General features: G+C 48.5%; 1 protein-coding gene across 1 annotated transcript; it reads left to right on the top strand.

The window, feature by feature from the left end:
* The first annotated feature begins 1,827 nt into the window (after positions 1-1,827).
* Positions 1,828-12,001, top strand: LOC144132495 (DNA-directed RNA polymerase II subunit RPB4-like). The gene is made up of 2 exons (XM_077664949.1): positions 1,828-2,184; positions 11,700-12,001. Exons 1-2 carry the CDS (start codon positions 2,002-2,004, stop codon positions 11,949-11,951), a joined length of 435 nt encoding a protein of 144 aa, XP_077521075.1. The 5' UTR covers positions 1,828-2,001; the 3' UTR covers positions 11,952-12,001.
* Positions 12,002-23,669: the final 11,668 nt, after the last annotated feature.

The raw sequence follows: 23,669 nt of genomic DNA, 5'->3' as shown, positions 1-23,669 counted from the left end.
TTCTGCACGGGACCACAGGGGAGGGTTACCGCACACGTATGGATTAGGACGTGTGCGGCGCCGGAGGTGTTCCTGTCCTGTCCACTTCTGTTCGTCCTTGTTTTCTTCGCGCTGCATTCTTTTACCATGTTCCTTTCTTGTTAAAAGGATGGAGGGTGGTGTCATCCAGAGTGAGGACTCGAGGCAAAGACGAGGTTGAGGTCGAAAGGCGGGTCGCAGAATCTGCGCGGCTTTGTGTTCTCAGAAGGTCACGCGGGGCCATAGAGTTTCTTACTATTAACTAGAGGGAAAGCTGCCCTCTTTGGAAAAATGTTAGGGGGGCGGCCGCCCCCCTGTTCCGGGGTCCTTGTCTGAGAGGCGAAGCCTGGATGTTTTGTTCAGCGCAGGCTTGCAAGGACAGTAAACTGCCGTTGTTTCGCTGGCATGGATGCTTGCGTCAACGTATATACGATACATTGGAGCCATGCGGCAGATTGCTTGGCGTCTTGTTCTGTAATTCGATCGCGAAACGACGATGCCGCGCGGGTAGATGATGGCCGATGTAGATCAGTTCGTTCTTTGTCGCTTACAGAACGCCAGGGAGGTAGAACTGGCGGGGGCGGCTGTAGAATGGAGTGCGATATGAAGCATATATGTCCTGAGTGCACACATTGTGTGTGTAAGGTTAGACTTAAGACGGCGAGCATCGAGTCGTTGCTATTCAGCTGCGCATGTCCTTAGAGCGCCACGATCGGAGTGAGCCGGGGAAGGCAAGTGATGACCCTCATTGCTTCTCGATTAACAGCTTCAAGGCAATTCCATTGAGCCCCAACTCGACAAATGCTAGAATTGAGCTTGGTAAACGAGGCGCGGTTGCACAACCGGCTGCACCAACTCTCGTGCAACATGAGAGCGAGCTCCCCCTGTTTTAGGAGCAATGCGTCTAATGAAACCCAACGCCTGAATTGCTTGCTTTTAAGCCGAGAAAGCCAAGCAGTTCCTGTTCCTGACTCGTGTATTGTCAAGCCCAATATTTTTACGGTCGAATTTTCTTGAATTGCAGTTCCAGATAGATAGATGGAGACGAATTGGTGTTGCAGCGAGTTTACGGGGCCATTGCTCCAAATGCCGAAACGTTGGCTAGCCTCAGGCGACATCTGGCTGCATTTCTACCCTTGTTATAGTAGTAGGATGCAACTTAAAAAAAAAACAGCAGTTGTTAACACGGGGCCACGATCCGCGCCGTATTGTATTACTCCGCTAGCCAGTCACAAAAGTGAATGAAATCAGCTTTTTAATATTTGACTTCATTAAAAAAGCCAGGCATCAAAATTCTAGAGCGCATAACTTTTTTCTTCTGGTTAGCTTCTTGTTCAGGTGACAAGACAAGTTTTAACAACAGACTACTTTTTTGTCGTGGAGGAATTCTGTTCGCCGGTCCTGACTCCTGCGGAAAGGGGGCGCAGCTGCGCTGCAGAGTTGTATCACTTTTTTATAGTTATGTTTTGTGTTAGCAAGGAATAAAAGGAGTAAATTAGTACTTCTTTGTGCATTTTTTTCTGTTTGATTTCGTCTTAGGAAAAGCCGGCACAGTTTACTTGCTCTTAAAAATTTCAAGTTAAGCACATGGGACAGCTGCTTACATTTCGTGCGCCCGGCTGAATAAAACAGTGACATCAGTAAACGAAGTAAACCAGTAAACTTACATAATCTTCTAAACCTTACGTTTAAACCTTTACACCACTTATCTCCACTAGGTCAGTGGTTTATACCATTTACACTACTGTGCCGGAACTATCTCGACTGCCCAACGTCCTACTTTCTTCAAAGTTTTGGCTTCATATCTCCACTTGTGTAGCAAACAGTTGAGGAAAATGGCCGCTGCATAACTGCGGAGTTGGCGGAGTTGTTGACGAGCGATGGTTTACCGCCTTCGTCAAGTGTTTACCATCGTCTGTCGGCGTCTCCTGCTGCGTGTATCTGTGCGTGATTAGTTGTTTAGTGCGGGCCTGGCGTTCAGCGATGGCTAACGTCCCCGCGGCAGCGGCTCCCGTGCTCGACCAGGTGGAGGAGGACGCGTCGGAGCTGCAGTTCCCCAAGGAGTTCGAGAACGCCGAGACACTGCTCATCAGTGAGGTGCACATGCTGCTGGAGCACCGCAAGCAGCAGAACGAGAGCGCCGAAGAAGAGCAGGAACTCTCCGAGGTCAGGCCGTGCGCGGGTGCCGCTTTTCGTTTTTGTCGTCGACGCAGTTGCCGGTGACAGTGCGTAGTAGTGTCCGGCCGCAACACACTTTGTTGCCCCGTGACGTTTTCAGTGGTGTCTGCCAGGTTTTCCGCGTTGCTAACGGGCTGCTCTGGCTTCGGTGTAACCGAACGCGCTCCTTAAAGCAACTTCGTCGCAGTAAGCCGAGTTGGCCTTAATGCGACTTAGCTTGCGAGCGCCGATGACCGTTGGTTGTGGCCTTTTCACTTGTGCAGTCTGTTGAACGGATGCGACTCTTGCAGGAAGGGGACCTGGCAGATAAATTAAGCCAAAGGTAACGTGCCGGATCATTTGGAAGCATGTAGCATTGGCGTGTGTTTCGAAGCTCAATGCTTGTTGCACAGCTGCAACCCTTTCCTCTCCTTCAGAATTTGTCAGGGCCACCTAAGGTCCTTTCCCTCTCGTATTCTTATTGCTACCGATGCCTCGCAAGATCGCGAAAAGGCAGGTGTGGAAATTTTTTCACCTTCACTGGGTTGGTCTTTTTCTCTCCATCTTCCTGACTTCACTCCAATTTATCTGGCTGAATTATTAGCAGTAATCATAGCCTTGCGAAAATTATAAACTACCGTTTCCCAGGTCGTAGTTATGACGGACTCTCTGTCCATTTGCTCTTCATTATCTTCACCCCCCCCCCCCCCCCCCCGAGTCTCGGGCATTACGCCTCTTGTAGTTCCTGATCCCGCTCCATCTAAATTTGGTAAGGTTGCTTTGGCTACCGGGGCACATGGGCTTTCAATTAAGTGACGTTGCAGATTTTTTAGCAAAGGCCTCTCTCTGCGGCCCAATTATTGCTGTCCTGCCAACGTGTGCATATACAGCTACGGTGAGGTTTTGCAGCTACACAATATTTCAGGGATTTGCTTCCTCGGCTTTTACATGATCTCCCGAATATGAGCATCTTTTGCATCCTTGAAGTAGCAAAGACTGCCGCTCGCACAGACTGGAGGTCTCTCACGGATTTGCGCTGCCGGGTTCCCCTTCTAAATTTCTACCTTCACAGACCTGGCCTGGCGGTTTCCCCTCTGTGCTCTTTTTGTGCCGAATCTGAGACAATAGATCACTTCCTGCCGTTCTGCCGCCGCTTCTCTTCTTTGAGGAGGCGCCTTTTGCAAATTCTGTTTCACCAATTGGGTTTGCCTGTGTCCTCTGCGGTCGTTCCTTCCATTGGCGCTTCTTTGCTTGTACGAAACAACAGGAGTGTGCACTCTGCTGTGCAAAATTTCCTTCAAGAAACGCAGCGAATCCCATTCCAAATTTTTTTTTTGTCATCCCGCTCTCAGTAAGGAATTGAAACATTACAGGCATCGTATACGATTATGCAAATTAAGCCATTGTCCCGTCTTCGATCTCAATGTGAACAGGACCCCTGTCATTGCGTCTTCCAGTCTGTCAGCCTGTATACTATTACTACTCCTTTGCCCATCAAAATGTTCCTGTTTCCAGCAATTAACCACCAGTGTCTTGGCCAATCCCCCGTAGTGGATACATGCCAGCTTTATTTGAGGCCAGCCAACCATCCAACTAGGCGATGCTCAGTATGCTAGCCTACACGTGAGAAGGGGAACAGAGGGAGACATAAAAAGGGGAGAGAGGAAAGGGAGATGTCTGTTGGCCATTACTAACAGGGTACACAAACATTACGCTTAATCCTGAGTCAAGAACTTTAAGAGTGTTTCTACAGCTGTTCTCTGCTGTGAAGATTTAGTCCAAGGACCCAGAAACTTGGCTTCTGTGAGAGGACGAGAATCTAAGCGGAGGAGCGTTGCAGCCAGAAGGCCACGTTCATGCTCAAGCCGAGGCCAGTCACAAAGTAGGTGCTCAATTGTCTCATCGCACCCGCAGTTCTCACATGCAGGAGCTTCTGTCATTGCAATTACATGGGAGTAGACATTTGTAAACGCCACTCCCAGCCACAGGTAACACGACAGCTTAGCATCGCAGCAGGAGAGGCCGGATGGTGGGCTGAGTTGAAGTAATGGGTCGACGCAGTGCAAATTCCATGCCAAGTTTCGAGGTGTAGACCATAACATTAATGTCTCGTTTCGACCAAGCACTCGCAGATGTCTTGCTGCATCGGCTCTTGTCAGTGGTATCTGGACAATGTTGGCACTGCTGTGGGCCAATCGAGCTGCAGCCTCAGCTGCGTTCTTTCCGAAAATGCCACTGTGTCCTGGTAGCCACTTGAAGAAAATGTCATGACCTTCTTTCAGTGCCTTGCTGTAGACGTCACATCTCCGTTACGAGTTGCTCGTGGTCACCATGGCGTAAAGCGGAATTGAGACATTGTAGGGCAGCTTTCAAATCGCAGAACACATCCCATTTATAGGATGTTTGTGCACTGATATACTGCACAGCTGTGCGGCCAATTCTGACCCGGTGCAGATTGTCTGATGCAAAATTAGTTGGTTAATACTGGCCTGTTGCGCAGGAATGACCATGGATCAAGTTAAACTCATGGTTGAGACTGAGCCATCTGTATATACATGAATGTGGTCACTGTACTCGGCGTGGAGCAGGAAGACTGTCAACTCTTTAAGGGGCGGCATCAGTAGGGCCTATTTTTTTTATATCTCCAGAATTGCAAGGTGCACCCATGGCTTCCGCAGACACCACACTGCAGAGGAAGGCTGTGCCGCTGGGGTGAACTGCAATGGAATGAACAACTGGTGGTGGCGGAAGTCAAAGCAACATGAATGTCGCAGTTTCAGAAGCCAGGAAACGATTAGAATGTTGTGTCATGCGAATCGGAGAAGCATTGTTAAGGAGCAACGCGTTGCGTAGGGAAATGTCTGGACACAAATACGAAGCTCGTACACAACGAATAGAAATGTTTGCAGTCAGGGAGCAAACCACTCTGTTTTCACAACTGAAAATGTATCCACAGCTGTCTTAGGGTGAACAGCTTAAAATTGAGAATCAAGGAATCGGCTCAACACAAAATGAAATGCGCAAGCTGAAAACGTTCAGGCACGCTTCATATGCTCATGTAGTAGGGTTGATCATTCTATTGAAGTCTGTGGTAAGTGATCACACAGGTGGTCTCAAAGGTAGGTAGCAAAACATGGCCTGAAGAAAATTATGTAGAAGCGCATTACCTTATTTTTCGTCAAAAATATGAACAGTTGGGCAGATACGTTCTTATCTTTGGCGCAAAAGAATGGGAACAACTCGGGAGTACGCGTGAACATGTTGCTGAGCGCTGCAGGACTTGCACTAAATGTGAATTAAATTTCTATGGTGTGATGGTTTTGGACAGAAGTAAACTATAAACAGCTTACAAGACCATAGACTTATTGTATATATAAAAAAAAAGGAGCAGACTGCATGAGCAACACTTCCATTGTCTTTTATTGCTAGCACATTCCTGGATGCCTTGTACAGGTGCACCTGTGCAGTTATGTGTGTACATAAGGTGTGTGTTTCTTCTCCCATTAAATGCTTCCGAGTAAAGCCAGTGTTCCTCACCTGTCTGTTGCCCTCATCCTTTTGCACTGTAGATATGAATGTAACCCAACTCTTCTGTGCACATTTCCGTAGTAGTAGTAAGTGGTTTTATTAAAATAATAATAAAAAGGAAGGAAAAGATTTTTGCTAGCCCCAGCATCTGCCATTGATACTGTAGCACCTGTGCTGGGGCAGCTGAAGTGAAGGATAGCAGGCAGAATGGAGAAATGAAATGAAGGAGGTGAGGGGAACACATTTCAGGCGCAGTTATGAATTTGGTGATCTTACCAGCAAATTCTCATTCCCTGTCAGTGAGCCATTGTGGTCTGTGTGCCTGCAATCCCAATTTTGCAAATTAAGGTTGACCACCAAACTCAAAAGCCCTCCCAGAGGAAACTCTAAGAAAAGAGGAGACCAACTGCTGCAAATATAGTTTAATTTGCTCGACAGGCACCTATGCGACTCACGGGGCCACATATGTAATGCTCACGCATGCAGACCTTGGTTGGCATGTAGTCATGGGTGCTGGTCGCAACCTGAAGCAGTATGCCAGGTCTCAAAAGGAAGCAGAGAGGTCTGTCATTCCTCTAGCAAAGTACTAAAATGACTGTGAAATGCCTTTGCTTGCAAATCATGTGCAAAGCGAAATAACTGACTATTTTGCTGCAAAATAAGTTTGAAGTTTGCTCGAAACACTTTCATGTTTCCCGGTATTATGAATGCTTTGGAATTTCCACTTGACTTCATAATATTGGGTTCCAGCCGTATTTGTTGACGCAAGATAATTCTCAGTCACTAAATACCTACATCAGATAGTGGCATCTCTTGTGTGTTCATGAAGCACGTATGGTGAATTGCAGTGCTTTGTCTGGGGGTGCTGTGTAAATCCTCATGTGAGCACTTGAATCACTTTAAAGCCAATTGTGGCTACAAAAAAGATCATCTGCACCAGACCACGAAAGGTGTTGTGGTCCAGAACACACCAACTCAGTCTCTGTCCCTGTGGTTACCACGGCTGCATTCCTACTGCCTGAATTTCAGAGAAATAAGCAGCAACCCCCTTAGTTTCAGTACATTCAATCTAAAGAGATCAGCTTTTAAAGCATTGTCGACTTACTGCAAGCTGTGCACTGTATCATGATCAGTTCCATGAACAGAAGCATGTAGGAAGTGAGCCCCTCTTCTTGGGGAAAAAAAATTTCCAAGTGATTATGCCGTGCTGCGTGATGGGCTAAACTCGGCAAAAACTGTAAACCTGCTGCTGCCTGTCTTTTGCTAACACCTAAAACCTACACTGAAGCCTAATACCCATGCCACACCTGCACAAAAATTGACAGTAAGTGCTTAAGGCCTTAAGTGTGTTAATGCCATTATTATCAGAGGTGGTGCTACATATCCAGATTTAATGTCATTATGGTGACATTAAATCTTGATGACGATAACGCCTACAAGGCTGTCAGAAATTTTGCCTGAATATAAACAGTCCTGATGAGCACAATATCTAGGACACTGTACAAATGTAATATAAGCATTGTTTTGTTGAAAATGCCGCTCTTCTTGCTTGACAAGTCGGAAAGGTAGCCACAAACTTGCGTGCAAGCACACAAGCCGAGAGTATCTGTCAGAAGTGCTGGCAAAAATGGCGCCTTTTGCATCGATAATGCAGTAGAAGTTCCTGAGCTCACTGAAAGGTATGACTGCACCATTTGCGGCTGGATAAAAAGTTGTTGATGAAGTTGCTTGCTTTTCTGCGTGTGGGTCGGGGATGAGGGTAGCATTGCTTGGGCGACTGAGTTTTGGCGAACTCGGTAGGTAGCGAATGACAGTAAGGCTAATGCCATTAAAATTGGGTGTGTGGCAGCACATAAATGGGGTTCAAACTTCAGGCAATAAGCACTTAATGGCATTAAATTTGTATTTGTGGCTCGGGTGTAAGCACTGTGGACACTGCTCTCAAACAGCGGGCAGGAGGCTCCTGTATGGCAGCCCTGTACTCCCCAGTTGTGGTTCAAAACTTATTGCTCAAACTGAGGGCTGCTGGTGGCCCAAAAGATGCTGCACAAAGGGAGGTGGGGAGGGGGCAGTGCGCCCTGCTTCTCTAAATCTAAAAGGTGTGAAGAAGGGTGCTGGCAAAAATCCCCTCTGCCACACTTTGCTTGGCGCAGGGGTCATTATCAGATTTGCTGGACAACGAGATTGTCTCACATCCTGTAGCAGGATGCCGCTCCTATGCTTGCGTGCATAGGCCCACAGTTTCTTGGGTGCGGATCCCAGAGGCAAGGTGGCTACTTCATTATTCAGTTCAAAATGGTGATCACAGAGTTCTTTTTGGCCTTGATGTCACGTGTTTCAACTAAATGGCGAGGGGGGAAATGTGCCAGTTTTAAATCCGATTTTCTGAACAACCTATGTGTCTGCTGTTAAAGGTCGAAATAGCCAAAAGCAGTCACGACTGGTTTTAACCAAGAGCGAAAATTGGCCTAAGTTGTCTTCAGTGTCCTTTTAATTTTACCGATCCTTGCAAGTGCCAGCCTGCCACCTCACCTCACTTGAGTGATAGGCCTCTTTTATGAGTTTCTCAGTCAGAAACACGTTGTCTTAGGGACCTATTATCTGGTGTGAGACACAAACGTCACTGTGGGAGACGAATCCTGTTGACATGCTTCAGTTAGTATGTGAAGCCCGATGGCATCTGCAGGGCTAGCATGTTCTTTGAGCCCAGAGGTTACACTTGAGGATCAATAGGTTTTGTCAAGTCGTAAGCTGTGTACAGAAGTCCACAAAGGTCTTGCAGAACAGAATGGGGGGCGCACAGCAGAGCATCTTTTAATTTTGGTCACGCATTCAGACCTATGTGGTCTGCTATGAATTACTAATGATAAAGTTGGCCCTGTAAATCAGACCTAATTCATTGTGCCATTTGGGGAACTTTTCTTTTTATGGTGATTACAAACACATGCCAACTTGGTCATCCACATGCCATCAACAGAAATATGCCCTATGCAGCGCTGCAAAATATGGCACTGCATTATGACCTGATAGTCAACAAAGCAAAACCCCCGTGACGCTGTTCGAGCCGCACATCAGAAAGAGGCATTTTCGGGAGCACTTGGCTGCTAAACAACAGCCTGTCTTTGTACACATCAGTGTAGTAGTTCTCGGTGTATGATTTCATAATACAGCATGAGCACAGCGATTTGGGCTTCTTCAACGGTCTCAAGGCCGCCATGAACATCTCCACTATTTTGAAGGATCACTGTAAGCTCGCATATTACACTAAAAGCTTCCAGAAAGAAAGGAAAATTGCTTTTATTTCGTTAAACAAAAAAAAGAATCTTCTCGAGCGGCTGCCGTCCATGCTGGCAGGCACCTCAACACAGCGAAAAGTTGCAGCCGGTGATACAGGGCGAGTGTGCCCCCCTGACGTCAGCAATCAAAAGCTGCCAGGGCAAGAAGCTTTTCGCAAAAAGAACGAAAAAATTAGTTTTAAAACTTATACCACGTCAAATGAGCTCAGATTTCAAAGAATTGTAATTTGACGTATGGGGAATGAAGTGCAATAAGTAGCTTATATCGGAAATTGTGTGTCGTGGACCTTTCAGGAACTCCAGTTCGTGGAGTTGCAAAATGACACTTTCATTTTCTTCCACGGTTTTCACCAGTGCTCGCCGAGGCCTGCACTTTTTTCACCTCTGTATACTCCGCTTGTGAAGAAATTGCAAGCTACATGACTTGTCCAGAGCATTTTTTGTATTCAGAGGCGCCCATGTGCACCAGTCTGTCTACAGTGTCAACCACTGTGCCTGTGTGCGGTGGCGCACTGCATAATAGGACATGTATTTTTATATTTTTGCCTGTCGGTATAGTAACTTTCCTCTTCAAACTTTTGGTACTTAATGGTACCTACTATTCAGCATAGCATGTACAGTAGCTAGTAAAAAATATTAGCACATATCACTGGTGTTCAGAATTTGTATATCTCACCACGTGGCGCTGCGGTTCGTAGACCTGCCTATCGGGCCATTTTCATATTTGCAGCATAAGCGGAAGGTAGGAAGTAAACTTTATGAAGCGTGCCACCGCCCGAGCGTCGAAGTGCCGACCCCACGTGACTGTGCATGCGGCATTTATTTTGGCTCGGTTATCATCAGCAAAGATGGCTTCTTTTTTATTACTGTTTTTTATGTCTGTGATGGTTTGTCAAAAAAAAATTCGCGGGAACAATAGATGGTAGCCCTGCTTTTAGCCAGTATTACACAAGCTCGAAAAACAGATAGTTTACTTTCCCGATGCAACTAATTCACACAAGTCACCTTGGTGAGAAAGTGTAGTAACAATATTATCAGGAGCACTATCCCATCAATTCAGGAAAAGTAAGGAGGATAGCCAGCTCGCTGTCGTGATGCGAGAGCAAGCACGTCGTTGCACTAATGGCGTGCATAGGCCCCACCGACCCTCACAACGCTTTGAAGGGGCTCAGGGAAGGAGTCAAACAGGCTGCTTGCAAGGTCAGGAAGAGCCTGGAGCCTTCTCCATTCCTCTTGAACCGCCACGCAAATGATATCTGGCGGTGACTCGTGCAGCTGCCTTTTAGGTAATTGCTTTTTCATTGACCCCCTTATATTTTCAATTATATTCAAATCTGCTCCTTTGGGAGGCCATGGCAGCTCCTGGATGCAGAATTGTTCAAGCAGTTACCAAGCGCAGCGCAGCTGAGGCTGCTCGCAAAAATAACTGCCAAACAAGCAAAAAAAAAGAGAGAGGGCTAGAGAGAAAAATAAATTTTGCTGGGCCGTGACAGTCCGCTGAGCCCCCCTAGTACTGTAGAATGGGAACGGCCCGGCACTGTCGTTATCAGCCTCTTCGTCACCCGCAGCGGCACGCGTTGTCATTCGGCAGCTCCGGTGTTCCGTCATGTGTGCTAATCTTTTTTTACTCGCAACTGTACCGCCATTGCTGCCGCTTGCTGTGCACAGCTCTTCACCACTGCGCATGCACACATTGTCATGGGGGCGCGAGATGAGTGCTGGCAAGCTGCGCATGGCTGCCGCATCAGGAATCAATCAGCAATAACGCATACCGCCGCCATTGCCGTGTACCACGCGCCGCCAGTGAGAATGCGTTGACTGATCCCGACACGAAATGTGTGTCCGCTGCTGGCTAAACGAGCTTTGTTGGCCAGCACATGGTGCCATCTGTCGCCCTCAAGGCAACCTGCACATCATGCATACTGACGGCGTGCGGCAGCGGTAAGCAGTAGAGGTGGCGGTTTGCGCGCTGTGCTAAAAGGTCTTTTATTTCAACTGACCTCGTAGCCCCGCCGCGACGCGTGATGCTGCTGCTAGTGCGACACAGATCAGCACTGTTTCTTTGTGTTTTCTTTCATGGCGACGGCTTCGTGAATGACTGCTCAGAGTAAATGGCATCACATTAAATCTCCCACGTTCATCTGCTTTTCAAAGAGTATTGTCTCGGTGCAGCTGGGCCATATGAGGGGTGCATAAAGCAGACACTGTTAAGAATGCGCCATCATTGGTCACGTGGCCTGGGTCGGCTTCGGTGTGAATTCACTCTATCGTTGTTGGGTAAAGCTCCTCTATTGCCGTTGAACCTGGTCGACTGAAAACGCTGTGGAGGGGCTTTAGTGTTGGGCAGAGGCGTATATCGGTTCCATTTCTTCCTGTGGAGGGCGAAAAGGCGGAGTTTTTTCTCTGAAGGGACCAGCTGCGATGCTTCTTAGATTATTTTAAAACAAGCCAGCATTTACTACACCTGTGCAGATCAAACATGTTGACACTACCTTGCCTCTTGTTTGGCCTCAAGGTCTTCATCTCAGCGCCACAAAAAACTGCGACCATCACTCGAAACTGAAATGGCCCAAGCGTGGTGTGCCGTATGCTTGCGGCTGCAAGGTACCTGTTTAAAAGAAGCAGTGCATTTTATCTAACCGAACCCCCGTGTGAGAGACGTAATACTCACTGAAGCTTGTTTACATTTTTTCGTCCCAGGTATTCATGAAGACACTGGGCTACTGCCAGCGATTCAGCCGCTTCAAGAACCGCGAGACCATCAGCGCGGTGCGACAGCTGCTGGCTCAGAAGAAACTGCACCGCTTCGAGCTGGCTCAGCTGGCCAACCTGTGCCCCGACAACCCGGAGGAAGCCCGCGCACTGGTACCCAGCCTCGAGGGCCGGTTCGAGGACGACCAGCTGAGGCAGATACTCGACGACATACAGACGCAACGGAGCTTCCAGTACTGATTTGCATCATTTCACCATTCATTAAAGAAGCCACGTGTTCTTTCATTCCAGTGGGCGTCTGTCTCATCACTTGAATTACAGGCGCATATGATGGGCAGGACCGTGCCGCTAACAGGCAAATTAGTCATATTTCCGCATAGCGCCCGCATTTCGCATATATCAGGACCTTCTACGCATACGCAGTAGATGCTGGCTATAAGCGTGTACACTATTCTATAACACTGCACTGTCTGTAGACTTTTGTTACTGCTGTAATGGGACCGACTGGCAGGAGTTCAAGCAGAGAGGAGGTGGACGAAGTACAGCTGTGATTCTCGAGTGACGCCTGTGAGTGTGAGGACGCTCTTGTGTCCGAGTTCTCCGATACCCGTGTCTGTCCCCCAGTTACTGCCTTAGGCCGTTGTGCGACTGCGCCCAATCCGCTTCCCTCCGACGTCTTTCATCGTGCTATCGCTCCCGACCTTCCGTCCGCTTACCGTGACCAGATCTTGGAATTTCTCTACCGCTTTCGTAACTCTTTCGACCTTTCCCAGCCGTCCACGGGGCTAGCGTTGGCCGTCTCTCACGCAATTGACACAGGTACGCACGCCGTCTTGCGCCAGCGACCGTACCGCGTCTCGCCGAGTGAGAGCCGCGTCATCGGTGACAGTGTTGACATGTTTCAGCGCGGCATTATACAGCCCTTGGGCCTCTCCTGTTGTCTTAGTGGCGAAAAAAGAGGGGTCAATCAGGTTCTGTGTGGACTACCGCCGTCTCAACAAGAACACTCGCAAGGATGTTTATCCTCTACCCCGAATCGACGACGCACTGAATTGCTTGCAGGGAGCGGAGTATTTTTCATCTCTCGACTTGCGCTCCGGCTACTGGCAAGTGCCGATGGCTGCCGCTGACCGGCCGAAAACCGCTTTCGTCACCCCGGATGGCTTGTATGAATTCAATGTGATGCCATTCGGCGTCTGCAATGCTCCAGCAACATTCGAGAGAATGATGAATAATATTCTCAGCGGGCTCAAATGGGAAACTTGGCTATGTTACCTGGATGACATTGTCGTTTTTTCCAAAGATTTTCCTTCCCATCTGCAGCGCCCCCAGCGCGTACTCACGTTCCTTACTGACGCCGGGCTGCAGCTCAACTTGAAGAAATGTTACTTCGGTGCTGCGCAGCTGACAATATTAGGCCATGTCATCTCCAAGGACGGCGTTCTTCCTGACCCTGCCAAACTTCGCGCCGTCGCTGTCCTCCCCAAACCGACCACCTTAAAAGAACTTCGCAGTTATATAGGCTTATGCTCCTATTTTCGCCGCTTCATCCGCAATTTCGCCAGTATCATCGCCCCTTTAACGCAGCTTCTTGCCGGCAGCCCGAACCTTTCGTCTTGGTCCCCCGCCTGCGATACCGCGTTCAGCACTTTACGCCGCCTGCTGGTCTCTCCCCCCATCCTTCGCCATTTTGATCCCGCCTGTCCGACAGAAGTTCACACTGACGCGAGCGGTGTGGGCTTGGGCGCAGTTCTTGCCCAGCGAAAGCCTGGGTATCCGGAATACGTCGTCGCTTACGCCAGCCGCGCCCTCACCAAGGCGGAATCAAACTATTCTGTCACAGAAAAAGAATGTCTCGTCATCATTTGGGCAATTGCCTAGTTCCGACCTTACATTTACGGCCGCCCCTTCTATGTCGTCACAAACCGTCATGCCCTCTGCTGGCAATCCTTCCTCAAAGATCCTTCTGGCCGACTCGCCCGCTGGGCTTTACGTCCCCAAGAGTTTGATATTCACGTCATTTACCGCTCTGGCCGGAAGCACTCGGATGCCGACGCCCTTTCTCGTTCACTGCTCCCATACGATTCAGCTTCTGCCCTCGTCGGTGCTTACGATTTCTCGCCGTTCGACGTCCATGCTATGCTCCGAACAATTGAAGGATTTTTGGATCACCTCGCTGCTCACCTTCCTCAACAACTCCTCGCCGCATTCTTCGTCCCGGACGCTTCGCCGCCAAGCCCACCACTTCGCCGTTCGTGATGGCCTCCTATACCGCCGTAACTACCTCACAGACGGGCGGAAGTGGCTGTTGGTGATCCCTCGACACCTCCGTGCTGCCATCTGCGCCTCTTTCCACGCCCCTCCACAATGCGGCCACGCTGATGTACTGAAAACATATGCTCGCCTTCGTCTGCGATATTACTGGCGAGGTGTGTACCGCTACATACGTCAGTACATTCAGTCGTGCACCGCCTGCCAACGTCACAAGAAACCCCTTCACACCACCGCCGCTCCTTTGCAGCCGTTACATTGCCCTGGCCGTTCCTTTGACCGCGTCGGCATTGATCTTTATGACCCGCTTCCAACTATATCGGCTAACAATCGCTGGGGCATCGTGGCCGCTGACTACCTGACACGTTACGTCGAAACGTCGGCTCTCAAATCTGCTAGCGCAAACGATGTCGCTCGCTTCATTCTACACCGTCTTGTTCTTCGTCACGGCGCCCCTAAAGAACTGCTAAGCGACCGCTGCCGTGTTTTTCTCTCAGACGCCGTCGAGGCCCTGCTAAAGCAATGCCAAATCGTTCATTGCTGCACCAGCGCCTTTCACCCCCAGACCAACGGCATGACTGAGCGGTTCAACCGCACACTCAGTGACATGCTCGCCGTGTACGTTGACACCGCCCACTCCAACTGGGACCAAGTGCTCCCTTTCATCACGTACGCGTATAATACGGCTACGCAGACAACGACGGGGTTTTCTCCTTTCTTTCTCTTATATGGCCGGGAGCCTACATCCACCATGGACACCATCCTTCCTTATCGCCCTGACCCTTCCGAGACCACCTTACTCTCCGAAGCTCACCTGTACGCCGAAGAATGCCGGCAACTTGGCCGCTCTTTCACCACACAGCAACAATGGGATCAGAAGCACCGTCGGGATTCCCCGGACCCTCCAGCGTCATACCCATATGGCGCCCTTGTTTTGCTCTGGGTGCCTTCCTCCACTCCCGGCCTCGCCACAAAACTGCTTTCTCGCTATCACTGACCTTACCGCGTGGTGCAACAAACTTCTCCCGCGAATTACACCGTTGAGCCGCTCGCCCCCTCTGCGGACCACTGTCGCCGGGGGCGCGAAACTGTGCACGTCGAGCGCCTCAAGCCTTATTATGATCCGCCCATGCTTTCCTCCCCGTAAGTCGCCAGGATGGCTCCTTATTTGGCGAGGAAGTAACTCTAACGGGACCGACTGTCAGGAGTTCAAGCAGCGCAGATAAGAGGTAGACGAAGTGCAGCTGTGATTCTCGAGTGACGCCTGTGCGTGTGTCCGTCGTGCCGCCCTCCGACCAACGCCCACCAACCTGCGGTTCGAATAAACACATTTACACTGTTAATAATGCGGACAAGTGCTTTCAATTGTATCAACAGCAGTTGTCGGTGCTCGTTCAAAGTGGCTTTCATTTCCCTTGTAACCGCCGTCTCGTAACAACTGCAGCGAGGCAACTGGAAACATAATGCAACCAACTAGCCCAAATTGCTGCTTAACCTTGTATTGCCATCATCATTAGCGCGCCCTGTCTGAAGGTCCACTGCTAATAGTAGGGGACTTCAATGCCGTAAGCTACCTATGGGGCTACTCCTATGATATTGCGAAGGTTTAACACTTAGCAGATGCAATCACAAGTGAAGAGCTAACGATCTTAACGGAATCAAGCGAGCCTACTAGAGTGGACAATAGTGTCTGTAAGGACATTAGTCCAGATTTGACCCTAGGTTGAAATCTAAGACATGCAGCCTGAGACAATTTGAAGGAGAGCTTGGGAAGCAATCACTTTATCCTGCAGACTAGGTGGAGTGCAGCAGGAAGAGGGAGGCAGCGAGAATTAAAAATTGGGATAAAGTCGGGGAGCGCAGAAAGGTCACTCCACGCCAAACGTCCCAGATGTAGTGCTCGACCATCTCCACTTTGTTCAAAAAATTCATGGAAACTTTTTCTTATGTGCATACTGAAAGCCTGAAATATTTTTGCCGAAAAAAAAATTGAGGTGAGGGCAGTTCGAATATTTAGAAAAGGCGAGAAACCAGGCACTGCTCAATAAACATTCAAATTTTTAGAAATTTTTTTCCATTCACATTAGCACAGATTCTGTCTTTCGTTATATTTCGAAACATGCAGCTTTATACGGCGCAAATATTTTTTTTTAATCGAAAAATATGAAAATGTATCATTTTTGTCGTTTTTTGTTTTAAATATCAAGTTTCTCTCGGAAATTTGGAAACAGCTGTTTTGTTTCTCCAAAAGTCTAGTACCTGTAACAAATCTTACAGGTGATGAAACTGTGTACATCAAAGTAAAAAAAAAATACTAAAGTTACAAAAGTGCGTTTTGAGGCAAAAACTCATTAATTGCACCATGAGGTGGTCCAAGCAAAAATAACAAACAATAGCGGGTTACCTAGAACAGTTTATTGCCTTTCATTTGTGGAATATTTATCGAGGTAATTTTTGTTTTAAGCAAGAAAAGAAATTTTGAAGTTGCGCTTTTGCGCCGCAAGTTGCGTCGTCTCTTAACATATCTTCACCGATAAGCGCGACGCTGCCGACACTGTGGGCAGACGAAATGTAGAGTTCTTGTTCTTAATTACACTGCAGGCAAGCATGGAAACGTTTAGTAGTCGAACAGGCATTCGTGGGAGAAAGATTTTCTTAACGTTGGCCGGGCGGCGCATGCCCAAGTGAGCTAGTTGTTCGGTGTGGTTCAATCATTCTTGAGCTTGTGAGACGCCGGTCTGAATATGATCAGAACGATACGGTGTTGAAACAATCCGCGATCGCAGCAGCACCACATCGTACCTGACCCTTGTGGCCGTCGGAGGCTCATGCCGGTTGTTTCTGATGTAATATCTTGGTTGAATTTGAGTTAATCAGTGCAATTTCTGCATTAATACTCCAGCGACAACTGTAGACGAGCCACTATGCTGGCGAAGCACCTTCATGCGAGCGGCGCACTTACGCGCGAGCCGGCCGCGTTCTCCGCCAGCGCGTCTCGCGTTCGGTGCGCACTTCGCACCTTCACGTGCGCTCCAAGGCGCGCACTCTCCGTGATCTTATTCGGATATAAATAAAGGGCTTGTGATAGGCCTGCCAAGCCAGCTGGTTGTCTCTTCGTGGTTCATGCGAGACAGCACGCTGAGTACCCTTGTTTTTGAGGCGAAAAACCTCACCACGCTAGGTAAAGCAGTCTTCGGGTAGGCAGCACAACGACCTTTAGTCCAACCAAGGATAGCGGTGTATGACCATATGTGGTGCAGTTATGGTGTCGAGCTAGCCCTTGACGTTTAGTTCACCTTTGACACTGGGAGACCTTCGGGTCGACCATTGTACTGTAAAGGTGCCAAAACCACACACACACACCCACGAGAGAAGATAACTAGAGCTCTGTCCCGTCCTCTTTTTTCGTGCGTGTGTGTGTGTGGTTTTGGCGCCTTTAAAGTACAATCATCAATTACAAACTAGTCCAACAAGAACTTCTCTTAGGGTTGACCTTTGATCTTAAGAACACCCGATGGGGTGATATGAAGCCACGTGATGATGGGGGTGTCGTATGATCATGTGGTACCACGTCATAGCCTCGTGGTCGTGTGGGTACCCACAAGCGCAAAACTTACTCATAATTTCCCAAAAAATAGCCCATCAGGACATTTGGAATCTCCCCAAGAGGTGCTCATTTTTCCCGAACACATCCAAAAAACGTCCCCACAACTAGCCGTGTCCAAAAAGCTGTGCGTTCCAGGTAAAGCCCCAAAAGGTTAATAATGCTCGATTTCTCGGCTCTGGCTCAATAAAATTATTTCTCCTTTTTCATGCAGACTTCAGGCATACAAGCGCACATATGTGCCAAATTTCATGCACATGCTTACGTTACAAGTGGTGTAATACATCTGTCCACTCGCGTGAATGCTTGCTGGCTAGGCCATTCAGACTTATCCGTTTACATGAAATGTGCTTTAACAAGGTGAAGATTTGGGTTGGTTGGTGCATGACCTTGTGGCGGGAGCAGCGCAGCACGAAACGAAGAAGAGAGGCGGGACATGACACTAATAATAATAATTGGTTTTTGGGGAAAGGAAATGGCGCAGTATCTGTCTCATATATCGTCGGACACCTGAACCGCGCCGTAAGGGAAGGGATAAGGAAGGGAGTGAAAGAAGAAAGGAAGAAAAAGGTGCCGTAGTGGAGGGCTCCGGAATAATTTCGACCACCTGGGGATCTTTAACGTGCACTGACATCGCACAGCACACGGGCGCCTTAGCGTTTTTCCTCCATAAAAACGCAGCCGCCGCAGTCGGGTTCGAACCCGGGAACTCCGGATCAGTAGTCGAGCGCCCTAACCACTGAGCCACCGCGGCGGGGGGACATGACACTAACAACCAGATTTTTAATGCACGTTCGTCGAATATATACATCTCGCTCGTGCAAGAAGGAAAGGAAGGAAGCATGAAAATCACATAAGATGTACACGTGGTAAAATATTAAGACATCGCACGCAGATAATCAATTTCTCTATCACGAAGCGCTATTCAAGGTATGCTGACGCATACGTCGCTCTTTTGTCGGATGTTGAAGGCTTCTTCAATCTCCCTGGTCCGTTGATCAAAATATGACGCGATGACCATTGCGTTGCTAAGCTGCGGAGCAAATTCATGCTCTTTGCAATGTTTTGCTAATTCACTGCTGATGGCGCCCTTTAGGGATCTTTTGTGCTCTCGAAGCCGTTTATTCAAACAGCGCCCTGTTTGACCAATGTACGTGCGTCCGCATGACAGAGTTAATTCATAAACCACGCTTTTCATACATTTCGCATGTTTTTTTTCCAGTGCTTTTTCTTGCATTGATTTTTTCTTTGCTCGCTGCTAACTTTAGCTCACAGGCTCCTTAACGTGTTGGGTGCTGACATGAGCACTTTTACACCAGCTTGTGCGCCTACCTTTTTGAGTCTGTGGGAAATGCCATGAATGTAAGGAATGACCGCGTACGGCTCCCTTTCTTCTGATGTGGTTGTGACATATTTTCTGTCTCTAAGTGCTTATAGAATCCCTTCTGCGACGCTGGAAAGCAGTCTCGTCGGGTAACCTGCTGGTTTCAGCCGACGGTTCTGGCTGTCAAAACTGTCTTGAACTTCATGATGACAGGATCTCGTCAATGCTGCTGTCATGCTTCTGTCCCTTCTTCTTGCACGAGCGAGATGTATACAATCGACGAACGTTCATTAATCGTCTGGTTGTTCGTCAGCGTCGTGTCCCGCCTCTCTCTTCTTTGTTTCGTGCTGCGCTGTTCCCGCCACAGGCACATGAAATGTGCTAGAATTTTACACACAAATGAAATATTAATTCAAAAAGTCGCCCGATCCCGCTCATATAACAGGAAATAGCAGCGCAATACAGATGCAATTTCAGTTTAATAGATGTGCTCTTTGCATTTAAATGAATACAAACAGGAGACGCATATGTATGCACTATTTAACACACAATGTACGTAGCACTACGGCACCAGCATATAATAATGGCCTAATTTTTCTCTAGCTGTGTGAAATCTGAAAAAATTCAGCAACAAAAACATAATACAGGCTGAAAGTCGATGCACCTTAAGCAAACGTTCTAGAGGGTACAAAAGCATATATGCACACGAAAAGCAAACTCATGTAAAGAGCAACTTAGGTGCCAAAAGAAAAGATGAGATGGGCGTACGATACAGATACGCGTGGGAAAAAGGGACGTCTGGAGGTAGGAGCCCTGGCGCGCCGCACCCATGGCACAATACGGCGTGGGAGCCGAGATCAAGGTGATCAAGACGCAAGTAATCCGGTGCGAGTGGTTTGGGAGTCAGCGACGCGAACACAACACAAACTATACCGCTTCGACAGGACGGCAATGTAGGTAGAGCAGGTTAATCCATGGGCATTCGCAGCAACAGTGTGGTGAGCCTCCGAAGATCTCTCCCGCCTATGACCGCAGTGGACGGCCACGCTGCCACCACCAACAAGCCGTACTCGTCGGAGGCGCTGAGGAATGCAGAGTGCGTGCTAGGAGTCGCCCATTGCCTTGAAATCCGCTGCCGCGAACGACGCCTGTAAGAGCGCCATTATGGTGTAGGGCCGTGAAGCTGCGCAAGAGACTCGCGATGCGCCGCGCGCCGCTGCATCAGTTCCAAAAGGAATTATGTGGGCACGCTGAGGGACGCGGGAAAGCTGCCATGAATCCGTAGCTACGATGTCCACGACAGACCAGTGATGAGAGCAAGAGCTGCCGTGCGCTGGGGGTTGCGGGCGAGCGGCTAGGGGCTGCGCGAATACGTGTGCGTAAGAAGGTGCCTTCCGTCCAGCGAGGGCCAGGCGAGCGACGGGAGGCCATTACTGCGCCTCTGCAAGACAGCGGCGCAGCGGGGACCGCTGGTAGTTGGAGATGCCTGCAGGGACCGCCGCGCCGTGTTGAAGTGTTGAAGACGGGCACGTTGGTGACCGCCGCTCCCGGCGGTGCGATGAAAAGACAGACCGCCGTCGCCTGCCTGCAGCATGGAGCCGACGGCCCACGAGAGAGATGCGGGGTTAACTGCGCTTCCTTCGGCTGTTCGAACAAAACTGCTTGATCTCTCAAAACGGCGAGTGCAAGAACAAAACCTTATCTACCCGCAGCTTTTGGCGCGAGAAAAAGAGAGAAAAGAGGGTGAGAAGTCAATTTGTAGTTTTGTTGAAAAGCATTGGTCTTAAAAACGTTGTACCAAGTTACCTTCCTGGGACCAAAATGCTATGATTCGCTTTTGTTTCTGCTTAGCACCGTCGAAAAAAAAAAACGCTTCTAGACCCTTGGTGGACGCACTGCCCTTTTGCTTGTGTTTCTGTGTCCTGCCTCTACGGTCTGGAAATGTTCGATAAATGTTGTACTCGGACAGGGACATTCCATCCTTTCTTGGCGCGCATGGGGATGTACGTTGTTTGCAGGGTATATACAGCACGGCTGCCGCGAGTGTGTAGCGGAGCTGCCACTGACGATCCACATACGCTTAGCAAGAGTGCTTGCCTTTCGCTGAATTCCAGCGTTAGCCAAGTTAAGCCACTGCCAATTTTTTCTTCTCTTGGCTGCCCCGCACCAAAGCGCTTCTATTCGAACTTTGAAAGCGAAAACGATCTCGTTTATTGCATACCATCTGCCGAATGTCACGCGATACCTTCTTTAGCTCCACCCCTAAAAATGCACGACAGCGAGTGACGGCAAACTGCAGTGGTTATCTGGCCATAAGTGCCGTGCCATGCCAGGTGTCGTGGCAACTTCAAAAATTCTTTTCTCGCTTTAAACAAAAATTGCCTCAATGAAAATTCAGAAATGAAAGGAAATGAACAGTTCTACGTAACCCCCTATTTTTTGCATTTTTACTTGTAGCACCTCAGGGTGGAATTAACGAGTGTTTTTGGCTCAACGCACTTTTTGCAAATTTTGTATTTTTTTTACTTCGATGTACGCAATTTCATCACTTGTAACATCTGTTATAGGTCTAGACATCCAGAGAGACAAAACCGGTATTTCCAAATTTCTGAGAGCAAGTTGACATTTAAAACAAAAGAACGACAGAAATGGTGCATTTTCATACTTTTTTTAGATTTTTAAAATATTTTGCCGTATAAAGCAGCATGCTCCGAATTATACCGAAAGCCAGAATCTGTGTAAATGTCAATGAAAAAATTGTGACGTGTTTTCTAAACATTGAATTTTTTATTAATTCTTGAGCAGTGCCTGGTTTCTCACCTTTACTAAATATTCAAACTGCCCTCGCCTCACGAATAAATTTTCTCAGCAAAAATATTTCAGGCTCTGATTATGCACATTAGGATAAGTTTCCATGATTTTTTTTTAACAAATTGGAGGTGGTCGATCGCAATTAACGTCTAGGTCGTTTGGCGTGGAATGACCCAGAAGCGAAAAGAAGGAGCGCAGCATTGAAGGTAATGAGGCATGTGCGGAAACGATTCGAGAGGATGTGTAAACTCACACCAAAAAGATTAAGGCATCGGAAGACATTCCAGCCTTTGACCCGCATTTATTGCATCTATGTGAAGCGAGGAGAGGTCTCGCAAAGAGGTGGAGGAGGCAGAAGCTAAACAGGAAACTAAAGAAAAGAGTAACAGAGATTATGGAGCACACGCTCATCACTAGATCATGAACTGCTTAATGACTAATTCTCTGAATTTTGTTGGTGGTAGAAGTAATGGCAAATTAACAATCTTTCTAGAACTGCTCCTATGTCCATTTTAAATGCACATCTCCCTCCTTTTTCACACATGCTCATTTCAAAGATACAAAGTATATCTGAATATTAATATTTCGGTCCTCACTTTCCTCATATGTCATGGTCGAAACAATCAATATGACACGTAAGAAAGCTTTCAGACATCTCGGGTACTTGCACTGCCCATTGATTAAGGCCCCAAAGGAAATTCAGCCGTTAACGTACAAAACGCTTGTCCGCCCTATTTTTAATTATGACTGCGTTATGTGGAACGCTCATAAGAAATCGCATATTGAAAAGTACGATCAGTTCAGAATAAATCAGGGCGCTTCATCTTCCACAACTATAATAAAGAATTTCCTCCTTACCCTAAAGGTTCATGTCTTACAACACCATCATGTCACCGTCGCATATATAGAACGCTTGAAATCATTACACACGCTGATTCACTCTAAAACTTTGCATCACTAAAGAGACACTTGAAATTTAACGAGCGTTCTATCTCTTTTACAACAAACAACGAAAAAAACACAAAGACGAAAAGGACAACGGATTAGCGACGCCTTTGTGTTATCGCAAAATATTGCTTTTTACCTGTCCGCGCAAAGCAAATAAAAAGAGCAAAGCAAATGACGAGAGTGGAAGAAGCCGCCCGCAGAGCATCCCCTGCAGCCTCCTCGACAACGGGGCGCCATCTTCACGTTCCCTTCTTCCCAGTCAACACCTCTCCCGCCGTCTTGTTCCCGGAAAGCGAACCGCGGGGTATCCTCCGCCCATCCCCGCCCACCGCGACGGACCCTCGCTGGCTGTTTCAACGAGTGCGTGCCGAACAATGGCGTCTTTTCACGCAGAGGGGTTGCCCGTCTCGCGTAACTGTTTTTCGCACCCGTGCCGCCGTTCCTTCCCTTTGTGCGTGCTCGATGAGTCAGAGCGCGCCTTGCCCGCAGCGTGCTGTCTGGCACGTGGCTACTCTGCTGCCGTTCATTCGCTGTCCAACTGAAAGAAAAAAAAACCTTCTCGCGGGAGGTCTGCCACACCGAGACGACTGGCTCCTGAAGGACTGGACACGCGCTCCGGGGCCTGAAGGATGTCTGCTGAGTGCCTCCTTTTTCGAGCACTCGGTGACCGATTGGCCGCAGGCGCCCGCAGTGCAGCTGACAGGCTTGGAGACAGTTATCTTCCCACATGACGGACATTTGGCGACACCGGGTCGCTGCGGTCTCCGGCGGCGATGCAGCCATGAAACTGGCTCACCGGGGTGCCTTCAGGAACTAAAGAAGATAGACTTCACACGATGCGATTTGGACAAAACTCCTGCTGGCTGGGCGATAGGGGAACGACGTTGGATAAATGGACGGCTTCACCGACGTCAGCCCTTTAGTTTAGGTACAGCGTGGGGGTCACTTCAAGACATAGAAGGATGCGAAGGAACTACATACCTGACACCATGTTTGTTTC

The sequence above is a fragment of the Amblyomma americanum genome, chromosome 5 (genome assembly GCF_052857255.1).
Source record: "Amblyomma americanum isolate KBUSLIRL-KWMA chromosome 5, ASM5285725v1, whole genome shotgun sequence".
Lineage (NCBI taxonomy): Eukaryota > Metazoa > Arthropoda > Arachnida > Ixodida > Ixodidae > Amblyomma > Amblyomma americanum.
Note: the sequence above shows the minus strand (reverse complement) of the source record. Positions and strands in the feature narration are given on the sequence as shown.

Excerpts from the sequence above, each read along its gene's own strand:
- LOC144132495 (XM_077664949.1), top strand. The coding sequence starts at position 2,002 with ATGGCTAACGTCCCCGCGGCAGCGGCTCCCGTGCTCGACCAGGTGGAG. Across the intron at positions 2,185-11,699 it reads AAGAGCAGGAACTCTCCGAG|GTATTCATGAAGACACTGGG; the intron begins GTCAGGCCGTGC and ends TTTTCGTCCCAG.